The 19,035-nt window shown below is 52.5% G+C and overlaps 1 protein-coding gene across 1 annotated transcript in view; it reads right to left on the reverse strand.

Annotated features, from left to right (window-relative positions):
- Positions 1–19,035, reverse strand: part of GPAT2 (glycerol-3-phosphate acyltransferase 2, mitochondrial) — a 277,049-nt gene that overhangs the window by 170,699 nt on the left and 87,315 nt on the right. Inside the window, exon 8 of the mRNA XM_075346194.1 lies at positions 17,140–17,279. Coding sequence (XP_075202309.1) covers positions 17,140–17,279 — 140 coding nt within the window. The remainder of the gene's footprint in view (positions 1–17,139; positions 17,280–19,035) is intronic.

Here is a 19,035-nt window from a genome sequence, read left to right on the forward strand (position 1 = left end):
CGCTACTGTCCCCGGCGCACTAACACACCCAGCAAGTCTGGTGTGTGCGTGCCCGCCTGTACGGGGACACAGAGTACCTGAAAGTTGCAGGGCCTTGTCCCTGAACGGTACACAGCTCCGTATCCATCAGGTTCACTGGGTCTGTGGATGGAGCCCGGCCTCAGGGCTTGGGGGCTGGTAAGATCCCACTTCCACAGAGCCCCTCAGGGGGATGGTGAAGGAAAGCAGCATGTGGGCTCCAGCCTCCGTACCCGCAATGGGTACCTCAACCTTACAAACCACAAGTGGGGTAAGAAGGGAGCATGCTGGGGGCCCTATATGGGCCCTCTTTTCTTCCATCCGACATAGTCAGCAGCTACTGCTGACTAAACAGTGGAGCTATGCGTGGATGTCTGACCTCCTTCGCACAAAGCAGAAAAACTGGTGAGCCAGTGATCCCACTGGGGGTGTATAGCCAGAAGGGGAGGGGCCTTACATTTTTTAGTGTAATGCTTTGTGTGGCCTCCGGAGGCAGTAGCTATACACCCAATCGTCTGGGTCTCCCAATGGAGCGCCGAAGAAAATCTGCTTCCCAGCTCTCTACGCCCGGGATGTGAACTGCGGAGATGGTGGAGGCTGTGGCTTCCACCCACTGCAGAATCCGTCGGACCTCCTGGAAGGCTTGACGACTGCGAGTGCCGCCTTGGTGGTTGATGTATGAGACGGCAGTGGCGTTGTCCGACTGGATACGGATCTGCCTGCCCTCCAGCCACCGATGAAAAGCCAATAGGGCTAGATACACTGCCCTTATCTCCAGAATATTGATCTGAAGGGATGACTCTATCGGAGTCCAGGTTCCCTGAGCCCTGTGGTGGAGAAAAACCGCCCCCCACCCTGACAGGCTCGCGTCCGTGGTGACCACAGCCCAGGTTGGGGGTAGGAAGGATTTTCCCCGCGACAGAGAGTTGGGAAGGAGCCACCACTGAAGTGACGTCTTGGTTGCAAGGGAAAGAGAGACGTTCCTGTCGAGGGAATTCGACCTCCTGTCCCATTTGCGGAGAATGTCCCACTGGAGTGGCCGCAGATGGAATTGCGCGAAGGGCACTGCCTCCATCGCTGCCACCATCTTCCCCAGGAAGTGCATGAGACGCCTCAAGGGGTGTGACTGACCCCGAAGAAGAGATTGCACCCCTGCCTGCAGAGAAAGCTGTTTGTCCAGCGGTAGCATGACTACCGCTGACTGAGTATGAAACTCCATCCCGAGGTAAGTCAGTGATTGGGTCGGTGTCAACTTGGATTTTGGGAAGTTGATGATCCACCCAAACTGCTGGAGAGTCGCCAGAGCGACGGTAAGGCTGTGTTGACACGCCATCTGAGAGGGTGCCCTGACCAGAAGATCGTCTAAGTAGGGAATCACCGAGTGGCCCTGAGAGTGTAGGACCGCCACAACAGATGCCATGACCTTGGTGAACACCCGTGGGGCTGTCGCCAGGCCGAAAGGCAATGCCACGAACTGAAGGTGTTCGTCCCCGATGGCGAAACGCAAAAAGCGTTGATGTTCGGGTGCGATCGGCACATGGAGATAAGCATCCTTGATGTCGATCGATGCTAGGAAGTCTCCTTGTGACATCGATGCGATGACCGAGCGGAGAGATTCCATCCGAAACCGTCTGGTGCTCACATGTCTGTTGAGTAGTTTGAGGTCCAGAACGGGACGGAACGAACCGTCCTTCTTTGGCACCACGAACAAGTTGGAGTAAAAGCCGCGACCATGTTCATGGGGAGGAACAGGGATCACAACTCCTTCGGTCTTCAGAGCGTCCACCGCCTGAAAAAGTGTATCGGCCCGCGCCGGGGGCGGAGAGGTTCTGAAGAAACGAGTCGGGGGACGAGAGCTGAACTCTATCCTGTAACCGTGAGACAGAATGTCTCTCACCCATCGGTCTTGAACATGTGGCCACCAGGCGTCGCAAAAGCGGGAGAGCCTGCCACCGACCGAGGATGCGGTTCGGGGATGCCGAGAGTCATGAAGAGGCCGCCTTGGAGGCATTGCCTCCGGCGGGTTTTTGGGGACGTGGCTTAGCCCGCCACGCATAGGAGTTCCTCTGGCCTTTCTCCGGCCTGCTGGACGAAGAGGATTGGGGCTTGGCGGAGGGACGAAAGGGCCGAAACCTCGATTGTATTTTCCGTTGCGGAGGTCTCTTTGGTTTGGACTGGGGTAAGGAGGAGTCCTTTCCCTTGGATTCCTTAATAATCTCATCCAATCGTTCACCAAACAATCGGTCGCCAGAGAACGGCAAACCGGTTAAGAACCTCTTGGAAGCCGAGTCTGCCTTCCATTCGCGCAGCCACATGGCCCTGCGGACTGCCACAGAATTGGCGGATGCCACCGCTGTACGGCTAGCAGAGTCTAGAACTGCGTTCATGGCGTAGGAAGAAAAAGCTGACGCCTGAGAAGTCAAATACGCAACCTGCGGAGCAGAATTACGTGTGACCGCGTTAATCTCAGCCAGACAAGCTGAGATAGCTTGGAGTGCCCACACGGCTGCAAAAGTCGGGGCAAAAGACGCGCCCGTGGCTTCATAGATGGATTTCACCAGGAGCTCTATCTGCCTGTCAGTGGCATCTTTTAGCGATGAGCCATCTGCAACCGATACCACAGATCTAGCCGCCAATCTAGAGACTGGAGGATCCACCTTGGGACATTGAGCCCAACCCTTAACGTCGTCAGAGGGGAAGGGGTAACGTGTGTCAGTAAGGCGCTTAGTAAAGCGCTTGTCCGGAACCGCTCTGGGCTTCTGGACAGCATCTCTGAAGTTAGAGTGATCGAAAAACGCACTCCGTGTACGTTTAGGGAACCGAAACTGGTGTTTCTCCTGCTGAGAAGTCGACTCCTCTACAGGTGGCGGCGGGGGAGATATATCTAACACCTGGTTGATGGACGAGATAAGGTCATTTACTATGGCGTCCTTTTCAGGTGTATCAAGATTGAGAGCAACGTCAGGATCAGAGCCCTGAGCTGCGACGTCCGCCTCGTCCTCCAGAGAGTCCTCAAGCTGGGAACCCGAGCAGCGTGAAGAAGTCGGGGAAGATTCCCAACGGGCCCGCTTAGCCGGTCTGGGACTGTGGTCCGGGCAGGAGTCCTCCACGTGAGACCTAGGGCCCCCCCTGGGAACGCGCTGCGGCACGGACAGAGAGGGGCCTGGAGGCGACGATCCAACAGGGCCCGGGGCCTGTGTAAGGACCGGTCTGGACTGCAAAGCTTCTAGCAGCTTGGCAGACCATTTGTCCATAGACTGAGCCATAGATTGTGAAAGTGACTCAGAGAGTTTCTCTGCAAAAACGGCAAACTCTGTCCCTGCCGCCTGGACAGGGGGAGCAGGGGGGTCTACCTGAGCCGAGGGGCCCACTAGTGACCGAGGCTCCGGCTGAGCAAGCAAAACAGGGGTCGAGCATTGCTCACAGTGAGGGTAGGTGGAACCCGCAGGTAACATAGCCGCACAAGAGGTACAGGTCGCAAAATAACCCTGTACCTTGGCACCCTTGCTCCTTGTGGACGACATGCCGTTGTCTCCTAGGAGAGTGATCACTGAGGGTATATGGGAAAGGGTATATAGCCCGACCGAACAGAAATATATTATATATTATATATATATATATATATATATATATATATATATATATATATATATATATATATATATATATATATATATATATATATATATATAGTGTATCTATTCCGGCACCCTAAGGGGACCAGCACCGGGTGACCGGTGTGGCTTACCGACCGCTAAAAAGCGGAGCGTGTGTCCTCCAGATTCCCTGCCTTAGGTCTCCCAGAGTTGCAGAGCTCTTTCCTGGAAATCCTCCACCGGCAGAATGCCAAAAAAATGGCTGCCGGAGCTCTCTGGGGAGGAGTGGGGCCGTGGGCAGCGCTAGAAAAGTGCGGGAATCTGGAGTCCCCACAGTGATCAGTGAGGGGGGAGGAAACATACAGGATGCTCCGGCCCTCACATCCGACGTCAGGTCGGCAGTCCCGCCCTTACCCCTGACAGACAGGCCCGGGGGCGGGAGTTTTGCTACTAGGCCGCAATGAAGCCGGGGACTAAATTTAAGACCGCGGCCGACAAGCAGGCGCGGTCGGCGCGGAAGTCCGCCGGCCTTCACAAATAAGCAGCTGCTGCAGCGTCCGGGATGAAGGCGCTCCATGCACAGCCCCCATGGAGACACAGAGTACCTTAGTGATGCAGGGCCCGGTCCCTGAGGATAAATAGACTCCTGTCCGGCAGATTCCCACAGGGGCTGCGGAGGGAGCACGGTCCCAGTGAATGGATGACCGCTCAGGATCCCACTTCTCCCAGAGCCGCTAAGGATACTGAAGGAGATGGCATGAGGCTCCGGCCTTTGTACCCGCAATGGGTACCTCAACCTTAACAGCACCGCCGACGTAGTGGGGTGAGAAGGGAACATGCCGGGGGCCCCGTGGGGGCCCACTTTTCTTCCAACCGATATAACTAAAATGAGAATTCATGAGTGGATGTGTGCCTCCTTCCACACAAAGCATAAAACTGAGGAGCCCGTGATGCACGGGAGGGTGTATAGGCAGAGGGGAGGGGTTACACTTTTTAAAGTGTAATACTTTGTGTGGCCTCCGGAGGCAGAAGCTATACACCCAATTGTCTGGGTCTCCCAATGGAGCGACAAAGAAAAACGGATTTTTGTGTACTCACCGTAAAATCGTTTTCTCTTAGCCATCATTGGGGGACACAGGACCATGGGTGTTATGCTGCCTATCCATAGGGAGGACACTAAGTAGATTCAAAAGCATAGCTCCTCCTCTGCAGTATACACCCCCTGGCCTGGCCAGGCAGTCTCAGTTTTAGTACACAAGCAGTAGGAGAAAAAAGCAGTAAAAAACTTCTCAGAGGAACATGAGAAAAGAAGAGTCAAAACCAAATAAGGTACTGAGAGAACCAAGGCCCCGCAGGGCAACAGGGTGGGTGCTGTGTCCCCCAATGATGGCTAAGAGAAAACAATTTTACGGTGAGTACACAAAAATCCGTTTTTCTCTGACGCCTCATTGGGGGACACAGGACCATGGGACGTCCTAAAGCAGTCCATGGGTGGGAAACATAAAAGAAGACAACACAACCCAAGAACTAGGAACCAGTCACAGACAGCCTGGAGCGCCTACTGAGAGAGGTGCTCTACTGCCGTTTGCAGAATTTTCCTACCAAGATTTGCCTAAGTTGAAACCTGGGTATGGACTCTGTAATGCTTTGAAAAAGTATGTAGGCTAGACCAGGTCGCAGCCTTACACACCTGTTCCACTGAAGCCTGATGCCGAATGGCCCACGAAGCACCAACTGCTCGCGTGGAATGAGCCCACAGCCCACTAGGAATGGGCTTGAGTTGCAGGCGGTAGACTTCCTGGATCGCAGAGCGAATCCAGCGAGCCAGAGTCGCCTTTGAAGCTGCCTGTCCCTTCTTAGGCCCCTCAGGAATGACGAACAAAGAGTACGTTTTCCTAAAGGGGGCTGTCCTGGATATGTAATATCTGAGAGCTCTGACGAGGTCTAATGAATGCAGAGACCTTTCCACCCTATAAACTGGGTGTGGACAAAATGAAGGCAGACCAATGTCCTCGTTCAAATGAAACGGGGTAAGAACCTTTGGAAGGAAATCCGGATGGGGGCACAGAACCACCTTGTCCTGGTGAAAGATCAGGAAAGGCTCGCGGCAAGAGAGTGCTGCTAGCTCCGAAACCCGTCTGATGGACGTAATTGCCACCAGGAATGTTACCTTCCAGGACAGAAGAGCAAGGGAGGATTCCTTGAGGGGTTCAAAGGGAGACCTCTGGAAACCGTCCAGAACGAGGTTGAGGTCCCATGGGTCCAGCGGCCGTTTGTACGGGGGAACTAGATGGGAAACGCCCTGGAGGAAGGTCTTGACTTGCGGTTTTTGAGCCAGGTGGCATTGGTAGAAGATTGAGAGCGCTGAGACCTGCCCTTTAAGGGAACTGAGAGCCAACCCCGCTTGCAAGCTAGACTGTAGAAAGTCGAGAATTCTGGGGATGGCCAGAGGTATAGGCTGGACGTTAGTTTCTCTGCACCATGAAAGGAAGATTTTCCACGTACGGTGGTAAATGCGGGATAAAGCAGGCTTTCGGGCGCTGCTCATGGTGGAAATAACTGCGGGGGAGAATCCCGCTCTTGTTAATACCCAGGTCTCAATGGCCATGCCGTCAGCTTCAGGGCTCTGGAGTTCTTATGGGAAATGGGCCCTTGGGTCAGCAAGTTTGGGATGTCTGGAAGGCGCCATGGTGCGTCTGTGAGCATTTGTACTAATTCGGCGTACCAGGCGCGCCTGGGCCAGTCCGGTGCTATCAGTATCACCGGGACTCCCTCTGCCTCGATCTTCCTGATCACCCGCGGCAGCAGGGGTAGAGGTGGAAATATGTAAGGCAGGCGGAAGTGGTGCCAGGAGCAGACTAGAGCATCCGCGCCGATGGACTGCGGGTCGTGTGACCTGGCTATGAACGCGAGTACCTTTGCATTCAACCTTAAGGCCATTAGGTCCACGTCTGGTGTGCCCCAGCGAGTGCAGATGTGTAGAAACACATCTGGGTGGAGAGACCATTCTCCGGCGGCCAGGCCTTGGCGACTCAGAAAGTCTGCTGCCCAGTTCTCTACCCCCGGTATGTGTACCGCTGATATCACTGATCCCGTCGATTCGGCCCAGCTGAGGATCTTGTGGGCCTCGAGATAAGCCGCTTTGCTGCGGGTGCCCCCCTGCCGATTGATATAGGCTACAGCTGTCGCATTGTCCGATTGGACTCGAATCTGACAACTCGCTAGCAGAGGGCATTTAAGGATAATGAAAAAAACACGGTATCGGCTGCGCTGCTAGGAAAGTTCATAGAGATGATGGTATTATTTCAGAAGTTTTTATTTGCAAAAATATATGCCACAACGCGTTTCGGGGATAAAATTCCCCCTTCCTCAGGTAGCCACCTGAGGAAGGGGGAATTTTATTTCCTAGCAGCGCAGCCGATACCGTGTTTTTTTCATTATCCTTAAATCTCTCATCTCCTTGCTGGAGTTCACGGGGCTGCTGCAGCTAATCTAAGATTTGCCTGAATCCATCTACGCTTCTGAAGGGCCGGTGAGTCACCGGCATCGTGTCTACGGGTCCGTCCATCCCAGAGGAGGAGCTGCAGCCTAACGCTGGTCTGGCGGCTGAGCTCTCCACGTGGGTTATCGATCGCGTGAGCGGCCGGCCGGGCTGGAAATCTTGCGGGCTTGAGAGGACGAGATCCCCGCTGATGCCATAGTGGTACACCCTGCATTTCCCTTCGGCTGATTCCCCAGTGTTGTACCTGATGTACAACAGGATCAGGTGAGTGTGGCCATCACACTGCATGTAAAAAAAATTTTTATCATTGGATTTTACACAGGAGCGCGCCCCCCTTTTTTCTTTTAGCTAGCAGAGGGCAGAAAGCTCTGAGCGCGAGGAAGATCGCGCGGAGTTCCAGGGTGTTTATGGGTAAGGAAGACTCCTGGGGCGTCCAAGGTCCTTGAGCAGTGTGGTTCCGGTACACTGCTCCCCAGCCTAGGAGGCTGGCGTCCGTGGTCAAGACCAGCCGGTTCACTGGGAGAAAAGATCTCCCCTTTGATAGGGATGAGGACCGAAGCCACCAGCGGAGTGCGTACCTGACTGAAGGCGTCAGGTGAAGATGTCTGTCCAGGGAGAAGGGGCTCTTGTCCCAGGCCGCTAGAAGGGCTAGCTGCAGTGGGCGGAGGTGCAGTTGAGCAAAGGGTACTGCTTCCATAGCCGCCACCATTCTGCCGAGCACTTTCATGCTGAATCAAATGGAGCGAGACTGAGGACGTAGAAGGCAGCGTACCGCTCGTTGAAGAGTGATCGCCTTGTCCTGAGGGAGAAGGATCAAGCCCCGACGGGTGTCCCAGGAAGGTGATGGATCGTGAAGGGACCGGGGATGATTTGTCCAGATTCACTAGCCACCCTAAGCGGGATAGGGTGTCCACAGTGATCTGTACGCTGGTTGAGCAGTCGCGGAAGGAGGGGGCCTTGATGAGGAGGTCGTCCAAGTAAGGGAGAGCGACCACTCCCCTGGCGTGAAGGACGCTCATGGCGGCCGCCATGACTTTTGTGAAGACCCTTGGTGCGGTGGCAAGGCCGAAGGGTAGAGCTACGAATTGAAAGTGGGAGTCCTGAATTGCAAAGCGGAGGAACTTTTGGTGATCTGGGGCGATGGGTATGTGCAGGTACGCGTCCTTGATGTCTATGGATGCGAGGAATTCCCCTTCGACCATGGATGCAATAATGGACCTTAGGGACTCCATTCTGAATCTCCGTACGTGCACATGCTTGTTTAGGTGTTTGAGGTCCAGGATGGGTCGAACTGACCCATCCTTTTTGTGGACCACAAAGAGGTTGGAATAAAAAACCCCGAACTTCTCGTCGTCTGGGACAGGTATTATCACTCCTGCTGTTAGAACCGACTCGGGGGTCGAGTCCGAAATTCTATGTGGTAACCGGAAGACACAAGGTCTCGCACCCATTTGTCGTCTGAGGCGGCAGCCCACATGTGTTGGAAGAGCCGCAGTCGACCTCCTACAATGAGGGTGTCTTCCGGGGCGCCGAAGGAGTCATGAGGGGGGAAAACGTCGTGGCCGAGTCTCCCTAGTCCTGGACTGTTTCGGTCTAGGCTGCCATGACGAACTAGGTTTCAGGGAGAGCTGAGGTCGGTCGGTCCCTGCGTAGTCCGCGGCTGGTGGCGTGGACAGCACGGGGTGTCGACCAACCAAATGAGTTCCGAAAGGAGCGGAACGAGGACTGTGGACGTCTGGTGAAGGACGTCCTAGACTTCAGCTGGGGGAGGGAGGTACTCTTTCCTCCCGTGGCGTCAGAAATGAGCTTGTCCAGACATTCGCCAAACTATCGGTCTGGAAAAAAGGGGAGGCCCGTGAGAGACTTCTTGGAGGCAGAGTCCGCTTGCCATTGTCGGAGCCAGAGAGCTCTACGGATGGCTATGGTATTTGAGGCGGCAAACGCTGCGCAGGTAGCAGCGTCCACGGAGGCCTGCATGAGGTACTCCGCGCAGCGGCAATTTGAGCTGTTACCTCTGTGAAGGTATGAGTGAACTGGGATTCCTCAAGCGAAGTGTTAAGGGGTTCTGCCCAGACCGAGATCGCCTTTGCGACCCACACAGAGACAAAGGAGTGCGAGAGGGAGGAACCCGCAACCTCAAAAGCAGAGCGGGGGGGGTGCTCCACCTGTCTGTCTGTCGGATCCTTGATGGAGGAACCATCGGGTAAAGACAGGAGCGTCTTTGTGGTAAGGCGGGAGACCGGGGGGGTCGACCGAGGGCGGATCGGCCTAGCCCTTAGGGGCAGGTGAGGCAAAAGGGTACCGGGACTCCATGAGTTTTCGGTTACCGAAGCGCCTGTCAGGCTTCTCCCTTTGCTTTGTGAGTATATCCTGAAACTCAGGGTGATCAGCGAAAACCTTTTGGGGTTTCCTTGCCCTCTTAAAGGAGACCACATGGTCAGTGGTAGTAGATGGGGGATCCTCCACAAGCAGAGTTTGGTTGATTGCTGCTATAAGGGAGTCTATTGCAGTTTGATCATCTGGGGAGGCTGAAACCAAGGAATCCTCCTGGTACAAACAGCATTCTCCCTCCTCCATCTCTTCAGAAGCCGTGGAGCGTGTGGGAGAGCCTGCCCTGTGTGCTCCCGAGGGAGAGCCCGCACCCGGCCGTGTGCTCTTTTCCTGATCCCTGCAACCAGTGAAGCATGTGCCCGGATTACCTCAGAAGGATCCTCCATAGGGGTATCCTCAGGCTTCGTTCCGTCCAGGGACCCAGAAGGGTGTGGAGGACGACATTGCATAGCCAGCACCAGGTTCTGTGACAGTTTTTCCATGGATTGGGACAGAAACTGTGCCCATTCCGGTGGGAGCCCTAGGCTCTGGGCTGATGGTTGCGGCGGTGGTGGCAGGGAAGTCTTGGAGGGCTATAGGGGCACAGGACTAACAGAGAGAAGAGGTGTGTGGTAGCTCAACGTGGCAGGCAGTGCAGGCTGAATAATAGACTATGTGAGCCTTAGCCCTCTTAGTGCCTCTTGAATTCTGCATGTTCCTGATAGGAGTATGCTAGGAGGGGGAGCAATGCTCAGCAGAGCTACAGTGAGCAGCACCTTACCAGAATCAGCCGATGGCTGGAGATCTTCCCACGCTTTCCCGGGGGAGGAAGGGGGGGGCTTATCGCGGCCGCGGGGGGGGGGCTTAGCGCTAAAAGAGCGCGAATAAGTAGTCAGTGTGCCCCCCCCCACTGGGGGTAGTAAAAAACGACGGGAAAGGAGCTTCTGATAGTTTTCCTCCCTCCAGTCAGCACACAGCTTCTCACTGGTGGTTATCAGCCGGCTTTTCTGCTAGATCAAATAAACAGAGCAGATAATAAACAGGTGAGTCCTTGAGCTCTGTGATTCTCTAGCCACACCCTCCCCCTGCCACTGAAAATTATCTGTGCAGGAGTTTGCAAACAGGAGGGACTTCCCCCCTCCTCCAGCCAGCAAGCTAGGGAAAAGTTAACACTGTGTGTTCAGGATTCCGGGGCTCTCTTCCTTGCATTAGCCAGGGACTTTCTCATAATAAATACTGTATATTCAGTCATGGGAGCCTTTCCTGCACAGCCTTTTCTCCCTTTGTCTGGGAAACCAGTCAGGGGGGATATCACCTTAAACACTGCTTCAATCCAGGCAGTGACAATATCAGAGTCAGCTTGCTGTATCCGGTCACAACGGTGCCATATTCAACTCAGAGCCTGCAAAGAGGTGCTGAGGAATTGTGCCTCTGCCCTCGGCTTTGGAAAATCGGTGTCTATGGAACCCGTCGTCCAGCCCAGGATCCAGCGTCGCGGGAGGGGTTACGTGTAGGCAACACTTCACGTTCCCACCCGTTGATGGTAGTGGGAGATCGGTCCCAAAAGGAAACCGTCGCCCTCAAAAAAGAAGGGAATTTTGATTACTTACCGTAAATTCCTTTTCTTCTAGCTCCTATTGGGAGACCCAGACAATTGGGGTGTATAGCTTCTGCCTCCGGAGGCCACACAAAGTATTACACTTTAAAAGTGTAACCCCTCCCCTCTGCCTATACACCCTCCCGTGCATCACGGGCTCCTCAGTTTTGGTGCAAAAGCAGGAAGGAGGAAACTTATAAATTGGTCTAAGGTAAATTCAATCCGAAGGATGTTCGGAGAACTGAAAACCATGAACCAAAAGAACAATTCAACATGAACAACATGTGTACACAAAAGAACAACCAGCCCGAAGGGAACAGGGGCGGGTGCTGGGTCTCCCAATAGGAGCTAGAAGAAAAGGAATTTACGGTAAGTAAACAAAATTCCCTTCTTCTTTGTCGCTCCATTGGGAGACCCAGACAATTAGGACGTCCAAAAGCAGTCCCTGGGTGGGTAAAAGAATACCTCGATAAAAAGAGCCGAAACGACCCCCTCTTACAGGTGGGCAACTGCCGCCTGAAGGACTCGCCTACCTAGACTGGCGTCTGCCGAAGCATAGGTATGCACCTGATAGTGTTTCGCGAAAGTGTGCAGACTAGACCAGGTAGCTGCCTGACACACCTGCTGAGCCGTAGCCCGGTGCCGCAATGCCCAGGACGCACCCACGGCTCTGGTAGAATGGGCTTTCAGCCCCAAAGGAAGCGGAAGCCCAGAAGAACGGTAGGCTTCAAGAATCGGTTCCTTGATCCACCGAGCCAAGGTTGACTTGGAAGCCTGCGAACCCTTACGCTGGCCAGCGACAAGGACAAAGAGCGCATCTGAACGGCGCAGGGGCGCCGTGCGAGACACGTAGAACCGGAGTGCTCTCACTAGATCTAATGAGTGCAAATCCTTTTCACATTGGTGAATTGGATTAGGGCAAAATGAAGGTAAGGAGATATCCTGATTGAGATGAAAAGGAGATACCACCTTAGGGAGAAATTCCGGAACAGGACGCAGAACCACCTTATCCTGGTGAAAAACCAGGAAGGGGGCTTTGCATGACAGCACTGCCAGCTCCGACACTCTACGGAGCGATGTAACTGCCACTAGAAATGCCACCTTCTGCGAAAGACATGATAAAGAGACATCCCGCAGCGGCTCGAAAGGTGGTTTCTGAAGAGCCGTTAGCACCCTGTTAAGGTCCCAGGGTTCCAGCGGACGCTTGTAAGGTGGGACTATGTGGCAAACTCCCTGCAGGAACGTGCGGACCTGCGGAAGCCTGGCCAGACGCTTTTGAAAAAATACGGAGAGCGCCGATACTTGTCCCTTGAGAGAGCCCAGTGACAAACCCTTGTCCATTCCGGATTGAAGGAATGAAAGAAAAGTGGGTAAGGCAAAAGGCCAGGGAGTAAAACCATTATCAGAGCACCAGGATAAGAAGATCCTCCAAGACCTGTAATAGATCTTGGCGGACGTTGGTTTCCTGGCCTGTCTCATAGTGGCAATGACATCCTGAGATAACCCTGAAGACGCTAGGAGCCAGGACTCAATGGCCACACAGTCAGGTTGAGGGCTGCAGAATTCAGATGGAAAAACCGCCCTTGTGACAGCAAGTCTGGGCGGTCTGGAAGCGCCCACGGTTGACCCACCGTGAGATGCCACAGATCCGGGTACCACGACCGCCTCGGCCAATCTGGAGCGACGAGAATGGCGCGACGACAGTCGGACCTGATCTTGCGCAACACTCTGGGCAGCATCGCCAGAGGAGGAAATACATACGGCAGTCGAAACTGCGACCAATCCTTAACTAATGCGTCCGCCGCCAGAGCTCTGTGATCTTGAGACCGGGCCATGAATGCCGGGACTTTGTTGTTGTGCCGTGATGCCATGAGATCGACGTCCGGCGTTCCCCATCGGCGACAGATCTCTCGAAACACGTCTGGGTGAAGAGACCATTCCCCCGCGTCCATGCCCTGACGACTGAGAAAATCTGCTTCCCAGTTTTCTACGCCCGGGATGTGAACTGCGGAGATCGTGGAGGCTGTGGCTTCCACCCACTGCAGAATCCGCCTGACTTCCTGGAAGGCATGACGACTGCGCGTGCCGCCCTGGTGGTTGATGTATGCGACGGCAGTGGCGTTGTCCGACTGTATACGGATCTGTCTGCCCTCCAGCCACCGATGGAAAGCCAATAGGGCTAGATACACTGCCCTTATCTCCAGAACATTGATCTGAAGGGAAGACTCTACCAGAGTCCAGGTTCCCTGAGCCCTGTAGTGGAGGAAAACCGCTCCCCACCCTGACAGGCTCGCGTCCGTGGTGACCACAGCCCAGGTTGGGGGTAGGAAGGAGTTTCCTTGCGATAGAGAATTGGGAAGGAGCCACCACTGAAGAGACGTCTTGGTTGCAAGGGAAAGAGAGACGTTCCTGTCGAGGGAAGTCGACCTCCTGTCCCATTTGCGGAGAATGTCCCATTGGAGTGGCCGCAGATGGAATTGCGCGAAGGGCACTGCCTCCATCGCTGCCACCATCTTCCCCAGGAAGTGCATGAGGCGCCTCAAGGGGTGTGACTGACCCCGAAGAAGAGATTGCACCCCTGCCTGCAGAGAACGCTGTTTGTCCAGCGGTAGCTTGACTACCGCTGACTGTGTATGAAACTCCATCCCGAGGTAAGTCAGTGATTGGGTCGGTGTCAACCTGGATTTTGGGAAGTTGATGATCCACCCGAACTGCTGGAGTCGCCAGAGCGACGGTAAGGCTGTGTTGACACGCCACCCGAGAAGGTGCCCTGACTAGGAGATCGTCTAAGTAGGGAATCACCGAGTGGCCCTGAGAGTGTAGGACCGCCACAACGGATGCCATGACTTTGGTGAACACCCGTGGGGCTGTCGCCAGGCCGAAAGGCGAAACGCAAGAAGCGTTGATGTTCAGGTGCGATCGGCACATGGAGATAAGCATCCTTGATGTCGATCGATGCTAGGAAGTCTCCTCGTGACATCGATGCGATGACCGAGCGGAGAGATTCCATCCGAAACCGTCTGGTGCTCACATGTCTGTTGAGTAGTTTGAGGTCCAGAACGGGACGGAATGATCCGTCCTTCTTTGGCACCACGAACAAGTTGGAGTAAAAGCCGCGACCATGTTCCTGAGGGGGAACGGGGATCACAACTCCTTCTGTCTTCAGAGCGTCCACTGCCTGAAAAAGTGCGTCGGCCTGAGAGGTTCTGAAAAAACGAGTCGGGGGACGAGAGCTGAACTCTATCCTGTAACCGTGAGACAGAATGTCTCTCACCCATCGGTCTTGAACATGTGGCCACCAGGCGTCGCAAAAGCGGGAGAGCCTGCCACCGACCGAGGATGCGGTTCGGGGATGCCGAGAGTCATGAAGAGGCCGCCTTGGAGGCATTGCCTCCGGCGGCTTTTTGGGGGCGTGACTTAGACCGCCACGCATAGGAGTTCCTCTGGCCTTTCTCCGGCCTGCTGGACGAAGAGGATTGGGACTTGGCGGAGGGACGAAAGGACCGAAACCTCGATTGTATTTTCCGTTGCTGAGGTCTCTTCGGTTTGGACTGGGGTAAGGAGGAGTCCTTTCCCTTAGATTCCTTAATAATCTCATCCAATCGTTCGCCAAACAATCGGTCGCCAGAAAACGGCAAACCGGTTAAGAACCTCTTGGAAGCAGAGTCTGCCTTCCATTCGCGCAGCCACATGGCCCTGCGGACTGCCACAGAATTAGCGGATGCCACCGCTGTACGGCTAGCAGAGTCTAGGACTGCGTTCATGGCGTAGGAAGAAAAAGCTGACGCCTGAGAAGTCAAAGACGCAACCTGCGGAGCAGAATTACGTGTGACCGCATTAATCTCAGCCAGACAAGCTGAGATAGCTTGGAGTGCCCACACGGCTGCAAAAGCCGGGGCAAAAGACGCGCCCGTGGCTTCATAGATGGATTTCACCAGGAGCTCTATCTGCCTGTCAGTGGCATCTTTTAGCGATGAGCCATCTGCAACCGATACCACAGATCTAGCCGCCAATCTAGAGACTGGAGGATCCACCTTGGGACATTGAGCCCAACCCTTAACTACGTCAGAGGGGAAGGGGTAACGTGTGTCAGTAAGGCGCTTAGTAAAGCGCTTGTCCGGAACTGCTCTGGGCTTCTGGACAGCATCTCTGAAGTTAGAGTGATCGAAAAACGCACTCCGTGTACGTTTAGGGAACCGAAACTGGTGTTTCTCCTGCTGAGAAGTCGACTCCTCTACAGGTAGAGGCGGGGGAGATAGATCCTCTACTGCAGAGGAGGAGCTATGCTTTTGCATCTACTTAGTGTCCTCCTATGGATAGGCAGTATAACACCCATGGTCCTGTGTCCCCCAATGAGGCGTCAGAGAAAATCCTTTTTTTTTGTTTACAGGTGATGCAGATTGTACCGTGACACAGATGAAGCATTCTTTAAAGGAACACTCGTCACACCATGAACTTTCATTTGGAGCACCAAACGTTCGTCTGCAATCTGCGTAGCACGGGGGACTCAATGACAGATTCGCATAGGTGCACGACAGCTGTGGAGATGCCACGTCATTCATCTTTAGAAATGCTACATCTGAATTCTGACCAGAGAAACAGTATTTGTTGTCAAAGCCACATCCCTGCCCGTACCTCTCAGGAGTGTATACAATGTTCTCCATAACTAATATATATATATTGTACTGTGCACTACGAACCGAGCACAATCCTTACAGAGTACAGGATATCCTCTTTAAGCAATATCTGAACTGCATCGGCTTCTTAAATTAGCAATAATGTATTATAATAAAATAATGTATACTGTATTTGTATTGTTTCCTTTTATAATATATTGTATATTTTTATAAACACTGCCTATTTTGGATTAAATATATAAAATGTAATAGTTTCTTTCCTCATGCTCTATATACCAATCCGAACCCGAAGCCTTCTGCTATCTGAAACAAGTCCCCAGCTACCCCTAAAGTTGGGTGGTGGCAGCGGAATTATTGTTGTGTAGAATTATTGGGGTGCTATCATTAAGGGTACCGAGGTATATATATATATATATATATATATATTCCATTAGCGGGAATCGGTGATATATACATTTACCTTTGCTGTGAGACCTCCAATATTTGGCATTATTAGCTCAGCAGACTCATTTACTTATTGTCCGGCAGTTCTGAAATTGACCTGACACTAAGGGGGCGCTAGAGAGTAGTCGTGTTCTTGACAAATCCGTGAACAGCGGGTGGGATTCTGGTGTGACACCCCCAGCTGTTCATGGCAAATTGGCATGACATGATCAATTTGCAATAACTAATGAGTATTAAAAGAAAAATCTTGTGGGAGTAGAAAATGCGTACAACATATATTAGAACTGATAAGTGTAGAATGAATACAATTGGTAAAACTCTTCCATAAGTTAATGACTTTTTGCATAAAACTATAATGATGTGAGTTATTATGAACCAAATCTAACAAATTTATTAGGGAAACTCACAACATAGACTAAAGGGGGCTTTACACGCTGCGACATCGCTAATGCGGAGTTGTTGGGGTCACGGAATTTGTGACGCACATCCGGCCGCATTAGCGATGTTGCTGCGTGTGACACCGATGAGCGATTTTGCATCGTTGCAAAAACGTGCAAAATCGCTCATCGGTGACATGGGGGTCCATTCTTGATTATCGTTACTGCAGCGGTAACAATGTAGTTCGTCGCTCCTGCGGCAGCACACATCGCTATGTGTGACACCGCAGGAACGAGGAACTTCACCTTACCTGCCTCCCGGCCGCTATGAGGAAGGGAGGAGGTGGGCGGGATGTTCCGGCCACTCATCTCCGCCCCTCCGCTTCTATTGGGCGGCCGCTCAGTGATGTCGCTGTGACGCCGCACGGACCGCCCCCTTAGAAAGGAGGCGGTTCGCCGGTCACAGCGACGTCGCCGGGCAGGTAAGTATGTGTGACGGGTCTGCGCGATGTTGTGCGGCACGGGCAGCGATTTGCCCGTGTCGCACAACAGATGGGGGCGGGTACCCACGCTAGCGATATCGGGACCGATATCGCAGCGTGTAAAGTAGCCTTTAGACAACACCTACATGAAGGGCTCTCGAGCATCGCATCTGTACCTGATTACTGGTGAACAGTCTGCCTTGTCCCAGGCCACACGGGGCACTCGAAGATTTTGAGAAAATAAGATGAAAGGTACAAGAAAGAAATCCAGCCATGATGGATGAGTGGAGAGAAAGACCAGCGGTGTTTTTGGGCACTAGAAAAAAAAATAATGAAAGATAGGTCAAGTTCTGATGTGGTGGAATAACCATTTAAAGGTCTTTATGGAGTTGGGGTTCGGCGTTCCCAACAAGCCAACTGGCAGTGAAAAGAGGTATAAATGACCCAAACTGAGCCGGGAAGTAGAGTCCTGTAGCTTCGGGCACGTGTGTCTTGCACAGATGAAGTAGAGGACAGTACAACTTTCCATACAGCACATACAATCATATTCACCAGCTTCATCTGCACAATGTGAATGCGCCCAATGCTGATGGAGTCTCCTAGGAACTTTTACCATCACAGAAATAGACGGTTTTGACACAGGCTGATTTGAAATGCTCAATTTCAGCTGGGGGTTTATTAACCTCAAACCTACTGATAGGTTTCCTCTTAAAGAAAATTAAAAAAGGATCTACTGTATGAATCAGATTTTTGTGGTATATTTATTTTTTGGGGTAATTTTTTTTGTAGAATAATAAAGAAAGTGAACTTTGATCCTCTAATTCAGGTCACGCAGGAGATAATTAATACATGGGCCTCCAGTCTACTTTCTCTATTGAGAAGAATACATATTTTTAAGATAACTTATCTATACATATTTCTATATTGTTTCATACTCACTCTCTTCCGCTTAGTATCTTATCTAAGTCTCTAGAGAACCTAAGTACATTCTATTGGCAAGGTCAACGTCTTAGATTCAAGGTGTAGACCCTGCAGGCTTCAAGGGAGTCATGAGGTTTGATGGCTCACAAAATGGGGAACTTCTCAGTGGCAAAACTGGAGGTTGGGATCCTATAAACTTATCAAACTTTCTTTAAATGTATAAGACTCCCTGCAAAGTATGGGATGTTAGGGGCGGAGGGTTGACTTTGCACTTCCCTATGGTATAATCCTCATTTGCCTCACCTGTTAGACCACCCAGCAGGGGGAAAGCTTTGAGAAGAGAAAAGGACTTAAAGAGAAACAACCACCAAAATGTTCATGTCTAAACTAAAGCCAGCGCTATACTGGGGCTAGGATGCTGAATCCAGGCATACCTTCAGTAATGAGATTGGATGTTTTATTACAGTAATATTTGCAAGTAAAGTTACAGAAATGCAGTTAATTGACAGGTGCAACAGGGGCACAGGAAAATAGGCGGATCAGGTCTTGCAATCTATTCCCGCCGCTGTCTGCTGGCCTGGCCTTCCTCCCCCTGCCACTGTTATAGACTTTAATTCTGGCGCCTGCTATTTAGCATTTATGACTATTGCAGCAAACTCTTCACTAAGAAAGTTTTGAAGTCAGCGCCCGCACATAGCGCTATACCCGGCACCATCTTTGTGAAGACTCTCTCTTCCTTCATTGGAGCGATGGATGCGCGGTGCAAGTGCGGCGCATGCGTCCTCACATCCTAAGCTCTCATTGTGACTGCAGAAGCATGCACGGTCACAACAGAAGTGGAGAACAACATCAAAATCAACTCACCAGTCTCCTCTGAAGCGTGCAGCTTGTTTTCTGGGTGCGGTCATATGCGGGAAGCTGATCTTGTGGGTGGGCGGTCTTCCCTTCTGTTGTGACTGGGCGCGCTCCCGCAATCACATTGAGAGCGGAGGATGTGAGGGCACATGCACCGCCCCTCAAACCGCGCATCCATCAGTCCAATGAAGGAACAGAGTTTTCTCAAGGATGGTGCCGGAGATAGCACTATGCACAGGCGCTAACTTCAACGAAATCTTAGAGAAGAGTTTACGGCAATAGTGATAAATGCTAAT

This window comes from Anomaloglossus baeobatrachus, chromosome 4 (genome assembly GCF_048569485.1).
Source record: "Anomaloglossus baeobatrachus isolate aAnoBae1 chromosome 4, aAnoBae1.hap1, whole genome shotgun sequence".
Classification (NCBI taxonomy): Eukaryota; Metazoa; Chordata; class Amphibia; order Anura; family Aromobatidae; genus Anomaloglossus; species Anomaloglossus baeobatrachus.